At 33.1% G+C, this 18,486-nt stretch overlaps 10 protein-coding genes across 10 annotated transcripts, besides 9 other annotated features; 4 read left to right on the top strand and 6 right to left on the bottom strand.

Moving 5' to 3' along the window:
* Positions 1–7,367: part of a mobile genetic element that runs on past the window's edge.
* TVAGG3_0135370 (phage tail repeat-like family) lies at positions 61–645 on the bottom strand (the record flags this gene model as incomplete). Its single annotated transcript, XM_051224094.1, has 1 exon — positions 61–645. The coding sequence occupies one exon, from the start codon at positions 643–645 to the stop codon at positions 61–63; it is 585 nt and encodes a 194-aa protein (XP_051109080.1).
* TVAGG3_0135360 (uncharacterized protein) lies at positions 665–817 on the bottom strand (the record flags this gene model as incomplete). The annotated part of the gene is made up of 1 exon (XM_051224093.1): positions 665–817. One exon carries the CDS (start codon positions 815–817, stop codon positions 665–667), a length of 153 nt encoding a protein of 50 aa, XP_051109079.1.
* TVAGG3_0135350 (uncharacterized protein) lies at positions 837–1,238 on the bottom strand (the record flags this gene model as incomplete). Its single annotated transcript, XM_051224092.1, has 1 exon — positions 837–1,238. One exon carries the CDS (start codon positions 1,236–1,238, stop codon positions 837–839), a length of 402 nt encoding a protein of 133 aa, XP_051109078.1.
* TVAGG3_0135340 (uncharacterized protein) lies at positions 1,255–1,521 on the top strand (the record flags this gene model as incomplete). Its single annotated transcript, XM_051224091.1, has 1 exon — positions 1,255–1,521. One exon carries the CDS (start codon positions 1,255–1,257, stop codon positions 1,519–1,521), a length of 267 nt encoding a protein of 88 aa, XP_051109077.1.
* On the top strand, positions 1,694–2,209 carry TVAGG3_0135330 (uncharacterized protein; the record flags this gene model as incomplete). Its single annotated transcript, XM_051224090.1, has 1 exon — positions 1,694–2,209. One exon carries the CDS (start codon positions 1,694–1,696, stop codon positions 2,207–2,209), a length of 516 nt encoding a protein of 171 aa, XP_051109076.1.
* Positions 2,216–3,210, bottom strand: TVAGG3_0135320 (phage tail repeat-like family; the record flags this gene model as incomplete). Its single annotated transcript, XM_051224089.1, has 1 exon — positions 2,216–3,210. A coding segment is annotated over one exon (995 nt), but the record flags the coding sequence as incomplete, so codon positions are not given.
* On the top strand, positions 3,623–4,148 carry TVAGG3_0135310 (uncharacterized protein; the record flags this gene model as incomplete). The annotated part of the gene is made up of 1 exon (XM_051224088.1): positions 3,623–4,148. A coding segment is annotated over one exon (526 nt), but the record flags the coding sequence as incomplete, so codon positions are not given.
* TVAGG3_0135300 (serine threonine-protein phosphatase family) lies at positions 4,475–4,717 on the bottom strand (the record flags this gene model as incomplete). Its single annotated transcript, XM_051224087.1, has 1 exon — positions 4,475–4,717. The coding sequence occupies one exon, from the start codon at positions 4,715–4,717 to the stop codon at positions 4,475–4,477; it is 243 nt and encodes an 80-aa protein (XP_051109073.1).
* TVAGG3_0135290 (uncharacterized protein) lies at positions 4,736–5,098 on the bottom strand (the record flags this gene model as incomplete). The annotated part of the gene is made up of 1 exon (XM_051224086.1): positions 4,736–5,098. The coding sequence occupies one exon, from the start codon at positions 5,096–5,098 to the stop codon at positions 4,736–4,738; it is 363 nt and encodes a 120-aa protein (XP_051109072.1).
* Positions 7,269–7,367: a terminal%2Cinverted (terminal inverted repeat of Maverick-3 transposon ID:TVAGG3_0135280).
* Positions 7,368–7,605: 238 nt separating this feature from the next.
* Positions 7,606–7,638: a terminal%2Cinverted (terminal inverted repeat of tvBac_53III transposon ID:TVAGG3_0135270).
* Positions 7,606–7,828: a mobile genetic element.
* Positions 7,797–7,829: a mobile genetic element.
* Position 7,829, bottom strand: a terminal%2Cinverted (terminal inverted repeat of tvBac_53III transposon ID:TVAGG3_0135260).
* A 419-nt stretch (positions 7,830–8,248) lies between these two features.
* Positions 8,249–8,440: a mobile genetic element.
* Positions 8,441–13,019: 4,579 nt separating this feature from the next.
* Positions 13,020–13,870: a mobile genetic element.
* Positions 13,871–15,594: 1,724 nt separating this feature from the next.
* On the top strand, positions 15,595–17,829 carry TVAGG3_0135230 (uncharacterized protein; the record flags this gene model as incomplete). The annotated part of the gene is made up of 1 exon (XM_001298901.1): positions 15,595–17,829. One exon carries the CDS (start codon positions 15,595–15,597, stop codon positions 17,827–17,829), a length of 2,235 nt encoding a protein of 744 aa, XP_001298902.1.
* A 334-nt stretch (positions 17,830–18,163) lies between these two features.
* Positions 18,164–18,398: a mobile genetic element.
* The last annotated feature ends 88 nt before the right edge of the window (positions 18,399–18,486 follow it).

Below are 18,486 nucleotides of genomic sequence, written 5' to 3'. Positions count from 1 at the left end.
GGTCTTCTCCAACAAACTCAGCGTACATTTCAAATAAAATAAAAAAATATTTTTTTTTCTTTACTTTACGTAACCACCAGCTACCATAAGTCTTTGACGCCAACCCATACCAGCTAATGAAGGTTGACTTGGTTTAGTTTGGAAACTAAACTTTGGTTTTGGTTTATCTTCAGTTTTTGGCTCCCCTTCTTCTATCGGTCTTTCGTCACTTTTCGGTTCACCTGACTTTACTTCACTTGCAGGTATGGTTGTGTCGTCAACATCTTCGTAAATATCATATGCCATTTGTTTTTGTTTTCCTTTCAACTTTTTGTGTTTGTTGTAAAGTTTAGAATATTTCGACTCTAAGTCAATGAGATGTTCTATAATGAACTGTTTGTCAGTGAAGTAAACTTTTCCATCTGTTGTCTCGAAAGCTCCTTCAGACTTCAATATTTTATTTGTGAGAGTCTGTTTCTTTTTTGAGATACTAGCCGTTCCATTTCTATGAAAAGTGACTTTATAGTTAGGGTTTGTATTTCCAGACCTGGCACTTTCTATTATTGAATTTTTCTCTTCATCTGTAAGTTCTTTGACAGGTTTTGACAATGGTTCTGAACTTTTTGTTTGTGGTGTCAAATCTACCGTTTCAACTTCTTCGGTCATTTCATCTCAGTAAAAAATTTTAGTTTGGTTTGTTTTCAACTGGTTGTTGTTGTTTTTTAAGTCGGTCTAAAACTTCCTGAGGTATAGGAAGAACTTGACAAACACGTTGTGTAACTGCTGGAAGTCGACAAATCCATCTTGAACCCATTTGTCTCAATGCTGTATTGTTCATTTCATCTCAGTAAAAAAATTTACATTCCCCAAGTTTGAGGCGGTTGCGGTTGGTTGTTGTTTACCCACTGTTGTGCATGGTTATATCCTCTGTTAAAGAATCTTTCACCTTGGTCCATGTAGTGTCCTGCTTGGTTATAGTAGTCATTTGCTTTGTTATAGTAGTTTCCTGCTTGTCTTCCTACATTGTCCATCCATCCTTGAACTTTTCCTCTTGTTTCAGGATTTGGAATAAGATTTGCTGCATCTCGTGCTACATCCCAACCTTTCTGTACAGTTTGTATAATAGGTTGTGCTTTCTCTTTAAGTATACCTAATGTACTCAAAATCTTCCTTCCAATTCCAAATGCACCTCTGGCTATTGTTCCCACTGCGGGCAAAAATCTGGATGCAACTCCTGCTAATGCGCCAAATAAACCCATTTCTTATGGGGTAAAAATGACGAATCCAAACAAGGACCCGTATGTTTCTAAAGCAACAAAGAAAGCACTCATGGTAAAAATCTTTAGTTCAACACCAAATGCTTGGTTTATGGATATCTTGGAAAACATTCCGAGGTATAGAGAAGATGGACCACCATACTGGCTAATATTTGTCGGTCAAAACACAAGATACTGTGAAGCCATACCATTACAGTCCAAAAATATTTTAGATGTGAAAACTGCTTTGACAATCTTCGTTGACAAATACATCCAACAAAACTGACATCTGACTGTGAACGTTCTTTCAAATCAGACGATATTAAAAACTATCTGCGTTCAAAAAATGTAACCAATATTTCATTGTCGACCAAAACCATTCTGCTCTTGGTGTCATTGACAGTTGTATAAAAATCTTAAGAGACTTAAACCAACCACAAAGTGGTGAAGCAAATGAAATGTCATATGACGACAAATATAGACATTTCTCCATGGCAAAGATGAGACAAGTTTTAAATATTTACAATAACCGTAAACAAAAAGGTTTGGGAAAACTCCCCCGAAGAAATGAAAAACAACCCGACTTAGAGAAAGACTATATATTTAATAGTTTAGTCAAAAGAGACAAACAAGAAAGAATGCCAGGCTTCAAACTTAAGAAAGGTGACAAAGTAAAAATAGAAATACCTAAACGCGACCCATATGAAAATACTATTGACTATGACAACAATGGGAACTCGACAGGTACTCACATTCGTGTTCGTAAAAATAGAAGAAAGTATACAAGAGAATATTATGAAGTTTTAGGCAAACATGGCAAAATGTACACACTGCAAGCAGAAGATAAAACTACTATTGTCAGACCTCGTTTCAAACTTGTCAAAGTTCAAGGTGGTATACTTTCAAAGACAGTTCCTAACAAATATAAGACAACTCCTGACGAATATGCTAAAGAAGTTGAAAATGACGACTAAGCAATTCTATACCATGCGTAAACTGTCATGTAAGGTGGCATGTAGTCTTTACTTTGTCCCGTTGTTTGTGTATACCCTGAAACGCGATGTGTATGGTTTCCTTCTCCCTGTGTGCTACCCCAGAAACAATTTATAGCAAACTGAACGTCGTCTTTAACATCATATCCTTTACCTTTTTTCATTGCTGACCAATCCCAAAATCTATGCTTATGCCAACCTGCTTCAGATGTACTTAAATCTATGTAGTGACTGTGCGCAGGTAAATTTGCACCTGAAATCGTTTTACTTCCACCTGTTTCCTTTGAAGAGTTTGCACAATACAAAAACCTGTCGACTATTTGAGTCCAAGTTCCAAAACCAAGTACTACTTCTGGTTTGGTAGAGTTCATTGACGTGTAAATAGAACCTATAGGATATACTGTTTGAAGTATTTCTGTCTTTAACGTTTGAAGCTCTGTTTTGTCAGCTTTTTTATCATATAAATCTTGAGCAGTGAATTTAACATTGTTTTCATCCTCCATGACATAGACATTTCTACATCTAGTGTATTTCATCGTTGTTATGTCATCCTCCGATGTTAAACCTTGTGGAAAGTTAGGAGGTTTCCAATTTAATACATCCCCACCAGTTTCTTCAACCGTTCCTTCAATATTTTCTATACCAACAGTTGCGAAGAAATCGTGTGTATGGTTCTTATCTGCCTTCTTTTCAAGGCTAACGTTTAAGTCTGTTATTTCAGAAGATGTATGTGTATGTCCAACGTCACTTTTCCTGTTTAAGGTTTCTTGTAAGTTTGTAATATTTGCAATGGTATGTGTATGTCCAACGTCACTTTTCCTGTTTAAGGTTTCTTGTAAGTTTGTAATATTTGCAATGGTATGTGTATGTCCAACGTCACTTTTCCTGTTTAAGGTTTCTTGTAAGTTTGTAATATTTGCAATGGTATGTGTATGAGTCTTTTTAGAATATTCTTTGTCAGCTCTTGTCACTTCACTTGACATTTTATTGTCAACATATGTTTTGTCCGCTAGTTCAGGATGAGTATGTTCTTTCGTTGCATATGTTGCATCTGCTCTGTCATGTTCTTCTTGAACTTTTTCAATGACATACTCTTTGTCAGCTTTGTTGTCAACATCTGCTTTCAAAAGAAGTTCTTTTATAGGCTTCTCGTTTAAAGTTCCTTTTGTTGGATTTACACAAACAGTATGGTTCTTACTGTCTTGAAACAGAAACTCGTCTGTCAATGGGTTTATCGTCAGTTTTAAGTTTCCTTCTTTCAATGACTCAGATATCTTAGAATAGTTTGAAAAGTTTGTTGTGTTCTTATTTAGAGCTTGCAAAATGAGTTGTCGGTTGTGTTGTATTTCTCTCATAGACGCTGTTTCTTTTCGACATTTTTATTCTAGATAAAATATGCTTTCAATAGAAAAAGAAAATTCTAGAGTTGCTACAACTAAACCATTAGATGAACTTTTTACGAATGTCGGTCAAAAGTTTGAGACAGAGACCGTAAAGCATGAAGGCTATCGTTTTGACTACCCGTTAAGATGGCTAAGAGACCCATCCGTCACAAAAGCTATTGGCTTTCGTAGAATGAAATTCATTTCAGAAGCCATACATGGTTTCCCATTTACGGTCGCTTTTGAAATTCGATACTATAACAAAGAGAAACGTACGTATGAGAAATTTGAACAGGGAAAACTTTTACAAGTGAATTTGCTTGTAAACTTAGAAACAACTCTTCAAGCTTTTCAAGAAAAAATAAACGATATCTATCTCGAATATGCAAAACAGTACAACATTGACGAAGGAGAGTACCATCTCGATATTATATATGACAGGAAAAATGCAACTGTTAAAATCAATAGAATAGAAGACCTTGGAGAAGACGTTTATATTTCTACAAAATATAACAACTTGGCATGGTATAGGTTTCTGAGGATGTTAAATCAGCCTGCAGAATATCCAGTACACCCGGACTTTTATGAAGTCGAAAACCCTAATGGAACATATGAAAATGTTTTCGACTCAGATGCTATTATAGTTCATGCTTCATTTTCTGGCGCCCAAAACTCTTTTTTATGCTTGGCAAATGACTTTTACGAAAAACCTACAAAGCTATATGAACCACCGAGTGGAAGTATTTCAGACTTTCAAGTATGGTTTACAACAGATGGAAGAAAGAGAATAGTTCCATTATACCACGCGTTTTACTTAGAACTTAGTTTCATATACAACTACTATCGAACGGTAAAAAATATAATTTTAATACGGTTGAGGTGTTGGATTTGGTTGCCAACTAGACTGTGGTGCAGGTTCAGGCTGTTGTATAACAGGAGCTTGTTCTTCTGGTTCAGGGTCTTTAGGTATAATACCAACGAACTGACCTACTCTTTTACCAATATTTTTGACTCCGTTCCAAATTCCTCTTCCTACGGTTTTTATTCCATTCCATATACCTCTTCCAACATTTCGAAAGAAGTTTCCAATACTACTGAAGAAACCCATTTTACTATATGTAAAAATCTAATGTCCACCTAGTCTCTTACGTTTCCTTCTGAGTTCCATTGCATTCTTTAACTGGAGCTCATACATTCTATTTCTCCTCTGGTAGAAAACATATTCTGGGTCAACTCCTGTGTTCGCGTCATCTGCATAGAGTTGTTTATATCCCACTTCAGGGTTTGTATAAAACTCTTTCCATCTCATATTTGCATACCATGGTGGTAAGCCTAACGCAGCGTCATTTGACATGGCAGTTTGCATTTGTACATCTGTTGGCACTTGACCATAGTTTGCCATTGCAGTTTGTATTCTAACTTCATTTGGAATATTCTCTGGGTTTGGTTGTCCAGGTTGCTGTGCATTCGCTAAGTTCTGTGCGTCCATTTAATATTAGATAAAAATATCTCTTACGAGTACATATACTGGACATTTGCAGGCATTGGTTCATCTTCATATTCTCTATATCTTTCTGCCACGTCAAATAAGTAAATGACACAATGGAAAAAACCTAAAACAAGTAGTCCTATTTCAAACCACATTTACTTACCAATAAAATTTCTTTGTTATGACACTTTTTCCGGTTTATAGGACCTCTCTCATATTCTATCTTGTCATATATAAACTCATAGTCATGTATGTCCTCTAACCATCTCATGACACTTTCCAAACCACTTTTATCGGATGTAAAGTAAAAGCATGGATGGTTATGTAAAACGTCTAAAGTTTCTAAAGAGTCTCTCAAAGTCCAGTCTGCTTGGTATTGAAAATCGTATGTGTTAAAGAACGGCGGGTCCACTATAAAGAAAACATTTTCCTTGTCTTTATATTTTTCATACAACTCTGTCCAATAACATCTCACAAACTCTATACCCTCAATATATTTTTCTATGTCCTCTTTGAAAACATTTGTATAGTTAAGATATAAAACTTTTGACATAAGTGTTTCAATGTCATGAACTCTTATAGCACCACTATATAATAGTCTAGAAGATATACTATCCCAGTCAATATACTCTGCTTTTTTCAAAACCTCTCTGACAGTATTTTTCTTATCTAATGGTATACGTTCCATCTTACCTATAGGTATCTTTTCTTTTAACTCTTTCAATATTTTGTTAGTGTCTGGTATATGTTTGAGACGGTCCATATAGTTGTCGAAGTCATTGCATATAATCTTTGAGTCAGGAAATACAGTATGGCACAAATGAGATATATAGAAACTTCCACCGAACAAATCTACAAATGTTAGACCATTCGGTAGTTTCTTAAGTTCTCTCAATAGAATATCTTTACATCTACTCTTATTTCCAAAGAAGGGTAACGGTGGTTTTGTAAAATTCATTTTATATATATATAATAAAAATGTTTTTACCTGAAAAGTGACAGAAAAGTGACAAAACATGAAAACATATATATTTTGTGAAAAGCTCCTGGAAGACCCGTATATAAGAACTTCAGATGGAACACATACTTTTTCAGTAAGGACATATGAGGTGAGATGTCACCTGTTTTCTCACCTCATTTCTCACCCGTTGAATTTTCATGAATTTCTTCGTAAAGACTTTGTTAAGACTTCTTCGTAAAGACTTTGTCAAGACTTCTTCGTAAAGACTTTGTTAAGACTTCTTCGTAAATGACCAAAAATATATTTTAGGTGAAGAGGTGAGATTTCACCTCTTTTTTCACCTCATTTCTCACCTCTTGAATTTTCATGAATTTCTTCGTAAAGACTTTGTTAAGACTTCTTCATCTAATTTCTCATGAACTTTCTTGTCTATGTTTTGTTGAGATTTCTTCGTAAAGACTTTGTTGAGATTTCTTCGTAAATGACCCTAGTAGTATATTTTTGGTGTAAATTTCATGAAAATTCAAGAGGGTGAAAAATTAGGTGAAAAAATAGGTGAAATCTCACCTCTTCACCTAAAATATATTTTTGGTGTAAAATTCAAGAGGGTGAGAAATTAGGTGAAAAAACAGGTGAAATCTCACCTCTTCACCTAAAATATATTTTTGGTGTAAATTTCATGAAAATTCAAGAGGTGAGAAATGAGGTGAAAAAACAGGTGAAATCTCACCTCTTCACCTAAACATTATTTTTGTCTGATTTTACGAAGAAGTCTTGACAAAACATTTACGAAGAAGAAGTCTTGACAAAACATTTACGAAGAAGTCTTGACAAAACATTTACGAAGAAGTCTTGACAAAACATTTACGAAGAAGTCTTGACAAAACATTTACGAAGAAGTCTTGACAAAACATTTACGAAGAAGAAGTCTTGACAAAACATTTACGAAGAAGAAGTCTTGACAAAACATTTACGAAGAAGAAGTCTTGACAAAACATTTACGAAGAAGAAGTCTTGACAAAACATTTACGAAGAAGAAGTCTTGACAAAACATTTACGAAGAAGAAGTCTTGACAAAACATTTACGAAGAAGAAGTCTTGACAAAACATTTACGAAGAAGAAGTCTTGACAAAACATGAAAACATATATAATTTGTGAAAAGTGAAACATTATATAATGTTTTCGACCAAGAAGACTAACAATTTTCCGAATAAAAACTTCATTTATACTAAACATCTTCGGGGCTAGAAGGGGCGCAGCCCCTGGAAGCCCCACTACCTTTTTTTTTTTTTTTTTTTTTTTTTTTTAAATATACGTATCTGTGATTTTTATTCTATAAATCTAGGATTTTTTATCTTTTTAGAACAATAGACTTTGCTAATGATTCGTTCAAGGTAGTTTTATAATCAATATATGATGCAATTCCCGAATCAAATCAACTTTCATTGATATACTCAAAATCAATATAAGTTTTTTTATGAATTACTCCATTAACTTAGGATACATAATGATGCTTCTACTCTGATCAGGCTTTTATTCAAAATATTAAGGGTTCACTTACTACTTTCTGACATTCTCTTAATTTTTTTTGACATTCTAGTTTTTTTATCCGATTTTTCTAAGGTAAAAAGTCATTAACTTTGTTCGGGAAGAAGTTATTTTAAATCACTCCTTAGTACCTTATATTAATATTATACTTTTTTTGCAATCACAATAAAGATATATTGATATTATGGGAGCATGTCAGAAAGTGGTAAGTGCACCCTTAAGGGTACACGGTACATTTTCAATATTATTCAAAAATTGAATGCTAAAATGAGAAGAGAGAGGGTCAAAGTTGCTATTTGTCACTTTTCCACAAGAATATAATGGGGAAAAAGTTATCATATAGTTGATCTCATTCACTGAGGTGAGAGATGCATGTAGTGTCATGTGATAAACAGTGGGATTGCTGCTCTAAGTCCTAGGTTCGAGACACATTGGCTTCATTTTTCTCTTTTTTATTGACGTAAACTATTCAATTTTTGTGTTCTCCATTCAAATTTCAGAATTTTTTTTGCAGATTTCACGCTACATTCGAAGTTACCTTTTGTAACAACCACCACTGCCTACGAAAGACGAAAGTGTGTCACGATTTCACCCGGAAATCCGACGGTTGTTTAAGAGTAAGCACTTTTGGCACCTACTCAAAATGAGAATTATCGTTATCGTCTTCAACTTGAATCGATTTTTTGGAGCTTCTTGGTTAACGAAATTCAAAAATTATATTAAAAATAGTATACAAATATGATATCAAATCAGAATCTATAAATAGATATGGGTCTTTCCATATAAATTTTGAACATTAACGATAGCCTTCGCTTGGCCGGACCGTGGACCCTTAAAAAAATGATGTGATGCATCATTGAACATTAATGAAGAATATGTTTTAAAAAAACATAAGCTAGTTTGAAATCAATCATATTCACATGATCACTATATTTTACTGAGATACTCACAAACGGTGCCTTCATTCACAGAATCATTACATTGTTTTCTTATATTTTTCAAAGGTAGTCTCACGAAAATACGTTATTTTTCCGATGCCTTGGATTCAGCTTTGCAGGTTACCCGTAAGGTAACCAGTAGAAGTTTCTGAGCAAGGATGAAGAAGATTAAAGAGCCTTTTTATTGCAAACGCTATATTTGTATGTGTCTTTGTAGAACTTCTCATAAATTCAAAGATTTCCAAAAACGAATTTTTCGATTTTGATATAATAAATGATATTTAAAGAAATTATAGATGTGTTTGCAATTAAAAAAATCAGAGTTAACTACAATATCTTCAATTTTTGTCGTTCACTTTTTCATGTCATACTGATAGCAAGAATACTCACCCAATTTGGTTACACTTCATGATAGTTTGAAGTAAAAAAGGCCACAGTTTTTTTTATTTGATATCGTTATCTTAATTTTGTACAGAAATGAAATAAATTATAATATGAAACGTGTGTTATTATGCTTGTTGGGAAACAATCCAATACTTATGTCTGAATGAAATGATTATTTCTACGAGATTTTTCATATTCAGCTAATAATGCTATCAAAATCAAATAACAATAAAAAGTTATTTTGTACATAATGTAACTTAATCTTTAATACTATATAGAACTTCGAAATACGACTAAACGGTGCGAGTTACGCGATTAAATACCTTTTTTTCGATCGAAACTTGAAAGTGAGGATAACTCAATGGGTAGGGGTATGGGTTCGACTTTTTCTATTGGGCAACTATTTTTTTCTTTTCATTGTTTCAGCATTTTTTATGCGATTATGCATAATTATTTGATTTCCTATATATTCAATAATAAATTTGTTCCGAACTCTTAACAAATAAATAAATTTTTAGAATATTTAAATTTATAGCTCCCTACATTAATATAAAGTGTTCGAATAGTTCATATATAGTTTCTTTAAAATAATTTGTTTCATTTTAAATTGGTTTGGCACAATGCTTGACATAACATGCACAAAGCTATGCCATTTTAAAATATGTATATCAATCAAGCCGATTAAGTCCATCCTAAACGAAAATCATCGATACTCATGAATTTATGATAGTCGTTCTTGATATAATTGCGCGTTTTAAAAAATGCTTACTTTTGAACACAGAACTTATCTATCCATATTTATCAATGAAAGTTTATAAGATGCATTAATGACAAAACCTTACTTTATCAATTATAATCTTATCGTAAATTTCAAACTACAATACTGTGGGGCAAATATTAAATAACCACTATGTTGCGGATTTTATGTAAGTCTGCAAACTGTAAAATGTAATTAAACACAAATAAAAAAAAATGTAAATTTTAATCGAGAAATTTAGCAATCTTGAAAGCCTTGATCGGCATCTTTTACAAGATGTCAGTAATGCATATTCAATAACTATGAAAATCTAGCCAAGCATGGATTTTTTTCGAAAAAAAATTATATTAAATTTCATTTTTCATTCTTTATACAAGTTTTAACCTTTGGTGCAATTATATCCTATCGCAAATGCATTATTGACGTTATTACTTGGATACTTCTTCATAACGCTAAATCTTCAAATTAGTTATGTGTTTGTTACTAATAGAAGTTGGAAAGGTATTAAAAAAGGAAATGTTAATAAATATACATGTTTAATTAAAAAACAAACAAGAATAAATTAAATAATTTTATTTCTTAGGAAAGTCTAAGTTTTGTAATAGATAAATTGCTTTTTGTGTCTCTTCTTCATCAATTTCTGGATGTTGATTCTCAGGTGGCGGACTAATTAAAACATCATGGGCAATATCAAACCTTGTTTTAGTTCGTTGGCAGAAGGAAAATGATCTTCTTGTATTGGCGTTATTAATGATTGAAAATCATCAGTTGATTCTGCATTTTGGGAATTTTCCAAATTTTCATTTGGAAAATTTGAATTTTGAGATTGAATTCCTTGAGATGTAGAATCTGTAGTTGTAGAGTTTTCTGTAGAAGAAGAGGAATTTGAGTTTGCGAATTGTAGTATGTCATTGAAATTCTCATAAAGAGGTGTTTTGGCCATCGGCACTTTTTGTAACTGTGTTTCGTATGCTTGAGATGGGCAATAGCCCCTATTTTCTGAAAAAGGAACTGGAGCTTTTATTTCAATAATTTGATCCAGTTTTTGTCTTAAAATTTCCACTCCATTACGCGGAAAATCTTTGCTGTAAGGTTCAAAAACACTTAATGGTTGTGTGTGATTGTATTTTATTAATCTTCCCCAAACTGAAAATACCTGATCTTCGTGCCAACCAACTAAATACATAAGATCGGTCGTAATACTGGCAATATCTTCATCTGTGAATATATATTGGGACTTAATATCTTCTGGCATCTCCTCGACATTTGCCATATTTGCTCCTGAATTATCAAGTCTGCATTCTGACACAAGACGATCAAAATTTTGTTCACGGTAGGTTTGGTTCATTACCAAATGCGCTCCCGCACTCATCAAATCTTTAACTTCTTTTTTTGAATGCGCAAATTTTCGGAATAAGGCAAATAAATGTTCAACCGGAAGGGTTGTGAGATGTTGAAAATTTATATTCGGGAATTCCTCTAAAAATCCATAAAGAGTGAGAAGAGATGTCGCCATTTTCAGAAGATGCATTCTTCTGGCAAAAAGATAACCTTTGAATTTGAGACGATGATCTGGTGTCTCTATATTAGGAAGTCTATCAGTGACTCCGACCACATCTTGCAATCTGAGAAAGAAATGCAAGATGAAAAAAGCAAGTTTGAACATTGACAATCTTGCTTCAACTGGTAATATGGTATTTCGGACTCCCTCAAACCAAAGTGCAAGTGGAAGGAGCCAAGTTGCTTCAGTGTAGCAATTATTATCTAGCATATCCTTGACGGTTTGAACGTTAAAGATTGTTACAGGATATTTGTCATTGAGTGTGGTAGACTTATCACAGTTGTTAATTGCATCTCCAAGTTTGGAAAATAATCTAATTTTTGTAATATCGACGTGCAGCGTTGGATCATAAGGTTGCAAAAAGATTAACTTATTGGGGAAAATTAATAACGTTCTGAGGTTTTTGCCTATATGAACGACGTCCGCGATGAAGATAATCTTAAGATCTTGGAATTTTGCACTTTTAAGGACTTCTACTAATCCATCAAAGCCAGTAACTAGGCTGTACCAATGGTGAAAGAATATCTGATAAACAAAATCGTAAGATTTGTCACCATCAGTTGTAAAAACTGGAACATTCAGTGTTTTCTGAACTGTAGCAATGTAATCCAAGATTTCACTCATAATTCCAGATGCAAGACCATTTGTATGTTGTATTATATGCAAACATATTGATGGACCTTTGCAATCTAATGGCATCAAATATAATGCAAATAAGTCCTCGATTTGATCGTCATGGCCGGACTTCTTCCATAATTTGCCTGTGATTGCATCTATTCCAATGCAAAAATGGCATTGTTCACGTAATTCCTCATCTGTATATGGATATAATTCCCTGAATCTGAGGAATACTGGGAGTGAAGATGATTTTGAAAGCAAAAGTTCCTTCCATGCTGCAATATCTTTACCAAAGACTCGAAATAGAGTTGCTTTTGATGGCAACATAAGTTTCTGTCTTGCCAACAAATATTCTGAGGGTTGTTGCAATACAACATAAAGGCAAATTGAAGTGTCTCCGCATAGTATCGTCGGCTCTTTGAGTTTGGAAAATTTAAATTATATAACATGTTATTAATGATAACACACGTTAATTTATCTGCAAACGGAGGGTACTTAAATAATGGGGTATAATCATCTAATAATATTTCGCTTAAACTCAAGGATTCATCACCATTTGTTTCATCTTCATCTTGATCATCAGAATCATCTTCATTGTCATTGAGAGTTTCAAGATCTGCCTTTTCTGCTTCTTGTTCTAATTCGTCTGCAGTTCCATCTTGTATTTTTCTTTGTTCATTGATTTTTTTCATTTGCAGAGATCTTTGATAGCTTAGAGCACGGTTTTTGGAAGCTGCAATCATTGATTTAATAGTATTCTCTTGTAATAGTTTTGATTGATTGGGACTTGTTTGATAATCTGCGATATTATTATAAATAACACCAGGAAGTTTTTCTTTAATAAGCTTTTCAAGCTTCTTAAATGTGGCAATATCTACACATGATAAATTAATTTCTATCTTCTCACTGTTCATAATGATTTGTGGGAAAATGATTAAGTGGCCGAACACTTAAAGCATTTCTTTTTCGTTTTATATCAAAACAGATTTAGATAGCTTAAAACAATATAGTTTACTCATAAATACATCTTGATAATTCACTTTTCAATTTTCATAATCTTATATCCTGACCTATATTCTCTTATAAACCATATTCTATCTGTTTTTCCAAAATAGTAGATTGATAATAATAGTTTTGGTTTCCTGAGTATTGATCTCGTAAACGAAAAAGGGGATTTGACGGAGTCAAATCCCCGCTCACAAAAAGTGGACTTTACATGTCAAATTTTATATGCATGTAATGTCCACTTTTATGAGTTTTAGGAAGGAATTGGAAGCCATGAGTTACTGACATTGCATCAGTATCTCATAGCCTCCAATTCCTTCTAGAAAGTGTCCAAACTTTGGGTTAATTGCAAACTATTAACCCAAAGTTTGGACACTTTCAAGTGGAGATGGAAGGCTTTGGGGTATATATTAATACAATATTCCTCAAAGCCTTCCATCTCCACTACAAATGGGAGAAACTTTGTCCGAATAGTTTAACATTCGGACAAAGTTTCTCCCATCTTTCAATGTAATTGCTACCTGTGAGGTACTGACTTGAAGTCAGTGCTTCACAGGTAGCAATATCCAAAAATTTAAAAACATTTTATCAGTTCGTTAGAGAACTAGAGCCTCCTAGGTACTGAACCAGAATCAGTGCCTAGGGACTCTAGTGATCTATATAAATCTGAGAAACTTTGAGGAAATTGTTCGACATTTCCTCAAAGTTTCTCAGCAATTTAGCGAGGAATGTTCGTTATCGTGTAGATATTTATAATATATACATGATAACAAACATTCCCCGCTAAAAGATGTAAAATCTTATAAGAAATAATTGCAAAAGAATAACAAATTGCAACAAATTTTATATGAAACTGAACCTTATGAGGTAGTGATTCAAGATCACCGCCTCATAAGATTCAGTTTCAATCTCAAGTATCTCAAAAGTAAGGCTCTATTTTTTGCCATGTAAAGTGTCACTTTTCTGTCAAAGTGTTTTTATCGTTTTCGTTTACAACATACATGAAAGATGCAAAATCATTGACATTTTGTATGAAATAATTCTGAACGATCTCAATAAATTTGTCGTCGATAAAAGCTTCTAAGTCGCCCCTACGATCAATGTTTTCTAATATTAAATTTTTGAATTTATTGTCCTGAACTACTTGAAATTGTTCAAGTAGTTTTTCAATTTGTTTTCGCGTTTTAATATTATTGCACCAAGAACTGTCGCTTGGATATAACCGATATTTTGAATATTTCAAGATTGATTCAAATGAATCAATTGGGCATATGCCAAATAAGGTTTTGACATATACTGGCGGAATTTCATCAATAATTTCCAAAATTGTTGATATAACCTTTTTATCAACTCCTAACTCAGCTTCGTTATTCGGTCCATATTTGACAATGTGCTCTTGAATTGATGAGAACTCAAGTTTTTGATCGTTAAAGCAGCTAGCATATCTTTTAAGCCAAATATCTGGGTGAAATGTATTGAAAATATTAAAGTTATTTTGCAAAAAATTGTGAATGTTTGAGGAAGGATATTTTTTGTGATAAGCGAACAAAAGAATAATAGATTTATTATCGGTGATTTTTGGTATTTCACCTTCACTTGCAATTGAAACTTGATTCCAAAATTCTGTGTCATCTGTTTCTATTAAATTGTCGAGATAAAATAATTTGAATATGTCATCATCTGGACTTTTAATGCATTGCATATAAATAGATGGATCAAGTTTAATTTTAGGCATTCGTTGAAAAACTTGCAAAAAATCTGGAGCCGTTTCCAAAATTTTATACCAGTTTTTTGGAATATTAGATTCAGAAAGATCACATTTGAGTAATTCTTTAACAGGAACTTTGCAATCATAGAGTATTGAGATGTCACCTTTCATTCGAACGAAGTTCGAGAGAACGTTAAAATTTTCCCATAAAAATTTAACAAGCAAATTGAGTCAAAATTACGGTTATTGATTTTTATTATTTTCAAATGACAAAAATGGTATTTGAAGGATTCGAATATACGGTACATTTTCCAGGTGGACGAAGTTATACTCATGGTAAATATGTCAGCTCTGTCGATAGCCTTGCTATTTTCAAAGCTATTGCTAAACAAAACTCAGCTTTAGTTCATGAAATGGCTAACAATTTATTTTCACTAACCCCTGAAACAACAACTCTACAAACATTTTCTTCAGCTGTCTTTTGCAGTAGATTTTGGGATACATTTCTGCTTTTATCAGATATCTATGATTATCGCTTCGAAAGCACCTTCTATCCTTATCTTTTCATACTCTTATTCAAATATGCTCCAAAAAATCTTGCCAAAACTAATCCTAAATTATATTTTTTGATGAATCGATATTTATAAAAATTTAAAATTTTCAATTTTTTTCGAGCAAATACTTGGCTTTTTCATACAATACCATTTACATACTTTGCATTAGTACGATCCATACATGATTGATTTGCACTAAAGATGTAAAAATCTCATTGTGAGGTATGCAGAACTCCTATTAAAAAATAAAACTCGAAATATTCAAAATGGCAATTATCATAAGAAAGAGGAATGCTTCTTATATATGCAGTATCAAATGGATATTAAGAAATATCTCATTATTTTTTTAGACAATGAAGAAGTTTCATTTCATAATATATCACCAATAGTTACTCTCAATTCAAAACTTGAATTTAAATGTTCATTTATGAAACAAGTAAAATTCCAAGTTTGAGATTTGGATGAAAACTTTACTAGGGCTCCTAAAGAAGGACAAGGTTGAGCCCGATCTTCTCATTCAAATAAAGGAGCCAGCAATATCATCAACTCAAACTGATCGATTTTTGGCGATTTACGAAGGAAAAGTTTTAATTTATTCCTTGTTTCATAAAGTTGTTAAGACATTTTACATAAATACGCTCAACCAAGCAGATTTCAACAAGAAAGGTATATTTCTTACATTCGACACAACCAATTTTTCATTTCAGACAGAAAGTGAAGAAGATTTTAAATCAAAGTTCAGAAAAATAGCATCCACAATGTTAACTAATCTCGAGCTACATCATCCATCAATGGAACCCTTCAAAAAATTCCAATCAAACCCAAATTTGTCATCAATACAATATAGGATCAGAAACAGAGCAGAAATGCAGCAAATAGAAACTGTAGACGATACAATCGACAGAATTACGCGAATTTACACTTATCAAGAAACTAAAATTTCATTTCGCGAATTTAAGAATATACAAGACGCATTTCCACTTGTCCTTGATGTACTTCCTTTGTGCCCATTTATTACTTCATTAATTGTATTTTCTGTTGAAAATTTTGATCCATTCGCTTATTTAGCTGATTTTGCAGCCAAAAACGCTACCATTGACACATACAGAATAGAAGGATCGATAACACCTAAATTTGACAAATTTCTCAATTCTCTTCAGACGAATTCTCAAAAAATTTTAGGATTAACATTTGACGGCTCCCATTTTACATCTCCTGCCATTAGAAGCCTCACTAATTGCATTGCCACCAAGTCAATACCGTCAATATGCTTCAGAAACGCTATAAAACCCGATACAGTTAATATATTTTATAATTACTTCCTTCCCGGGCCAGTTGGCAACCAATTAAAGTTCCTTTGTATAGATTCGACCCCATCCGTTAAAGTATCAACACTTATTGCCAAGTTAAATGCTTTAACAGTGTTATCTATTACAAATTGCGGTTTAGACGTCCCAAAAATCCTTTCTGCACTTACAGGGACACATATTCGGACCTTAGATATAAGTGGGAATGCTTGTACATCGTCTCCTGCCGAATCTTGCTCTAAACTACCTTCATCTTTAGTTCATCTCGTTGCAAACGGGATAACTTTTGCGAATAACGCTTTTTTGGGACTTTTTGAATACATTTGTAAATATTTCCATGGTCCTTTGAAGCTTTCTTTGGCCAGAAGTGAAACTTCAACGAATGAGTGGCTTCATTTCTATCGGGAGATTAGTAATTTCCAGATAAAATCGTTAAGAGAGATTGTTTGGGATAGTAACCCTGTTCATATGAGGTTTTTCGAGTTCCTTTCGCGAAATCCAAAAATTCATACTTTATCTATGCAAGGATGTTTCCACGAATCTGATCCACAGCCTATAATGCACCTCTGCACGTACATTGTCAGTGCCTTAGCCCTCAAAAAGTTAATAATTTCCTCAAATGAAAACGCATTTCTCGGAAAATACACTGCATCTGTCATTATGGCTGTCCAACAGTCTCTATCCATCGAATACTTAGATATCAATGGGTCAAGATGTGGAAATTTTGGAGTTTCGCAGTTAAAATCATTATTAAAAATGCAAAACCTCAAAACTTTGCATTGCGATGGTTGCTGGCCATCATCAGCATCCAGTTACACCGAATTTATCGAAGCAGCGACCCAAATTATCACAAAAAGAAATCTTAAATTTTATTTTCCGCAATCAGACCTCAATGAGCTTCTAAAGATCCGTAAATTGAGACATGCCAAATTCGAGCAACTCAAAGATGCCCTCATGTCCGTAGGAAACGGTTTTTTGTATCACGGGGAAGTTCCCCTCGAATTTGCCGAAATTTCGAAAAATTTATCTTCAATAAAAGAAAGGAAAAACGATACTTTGAGTACAATTTCCGATGATAGGAAGTCACTGGATTCAGAAGAGATGACTGTTAAAACTGTTGATCCAACAGAAACAAAAAAGAAAATAATTAAAAGGAAAATTAAGAAATCGAATCTGTCTTCTGATGATAATTCAGCACATACATTTACTACAACTACGAACATTCCACAGACAATGGATGGAACCCGAAAGAAAAAGATAAAAAAGATAATTAAAAAAACAAAAGTTGTGAAAAAGCCAAAATCAGAAGAAGCTTCTATAGCTGAAAGTGAACTTGCTAAAAAGAGGAATACTCTTCCTCCCCCACCAATCAAAACATCAGGTTTTTGACTTAAAATAGTTTGTATTTTTTTTTGTTGATGATGTTGTTGTTGTAAATAAGCTAGTGGCTCATTCCAAGCTGCTAATCGATACAAGCAATCCAGCATTCGAAGTTTTTGAATAGATTATTGGTATAAATCATATACAATTCCTATATGAAAGACCAAAAAAGGCCCAAAAATTTCATGACCTGCACTCGGAGGATAAAAAATTTTAAAAAGTGGGGATTTAGTCTTCAAAATCTTATCATAATTTATACAAAATGTATATATTCGATATTCCATATTATTTTGGGTAAAAACCGATGGAATTGAAACCGTAATCCTCCTTGGACACCCTTAAGGGTCCACGGTACATTTTCAATACTATTCAAAAATTGAATGCTAAAATGAGAATTATCGTTATCGTCTTCACCTTGAATCGATTTTTTGGGAACTTCCTGGTTAACGAAATCCAAAAATCATATTAAAAATAGTATATAAATATGATATCAAATCAGAATATATAAATAGATATGGGCCTTGCCATATAAATTTTGAACATTAACGATAGCTTTCGCTTGGCCGGACCGTGAACCCTAAAAAATTGATTTTAATTTTATTGAGTTTTATGATTTATTGAGAAAGTTAAACATAAATTTCGATTGGTAGACCACATAATACAAAA

The sequence above is a fragment of the Trichomonas vaginalis genome, chromosome IV (genome assembly GCF_026262505.1).
Source record: "Trichomonas vaginalis G3 chromosome IV, whole genome shotgun sequence".
NCBI classification, from domain to species: Eukaryota; Parabasalia; order Trichomonadida; family Trichomonadidae; genus Trichomonas; species Trichomonas vaginalis.
This window is presented reverse-complemented; position numbering and strand designations above follow the sequence as displayed.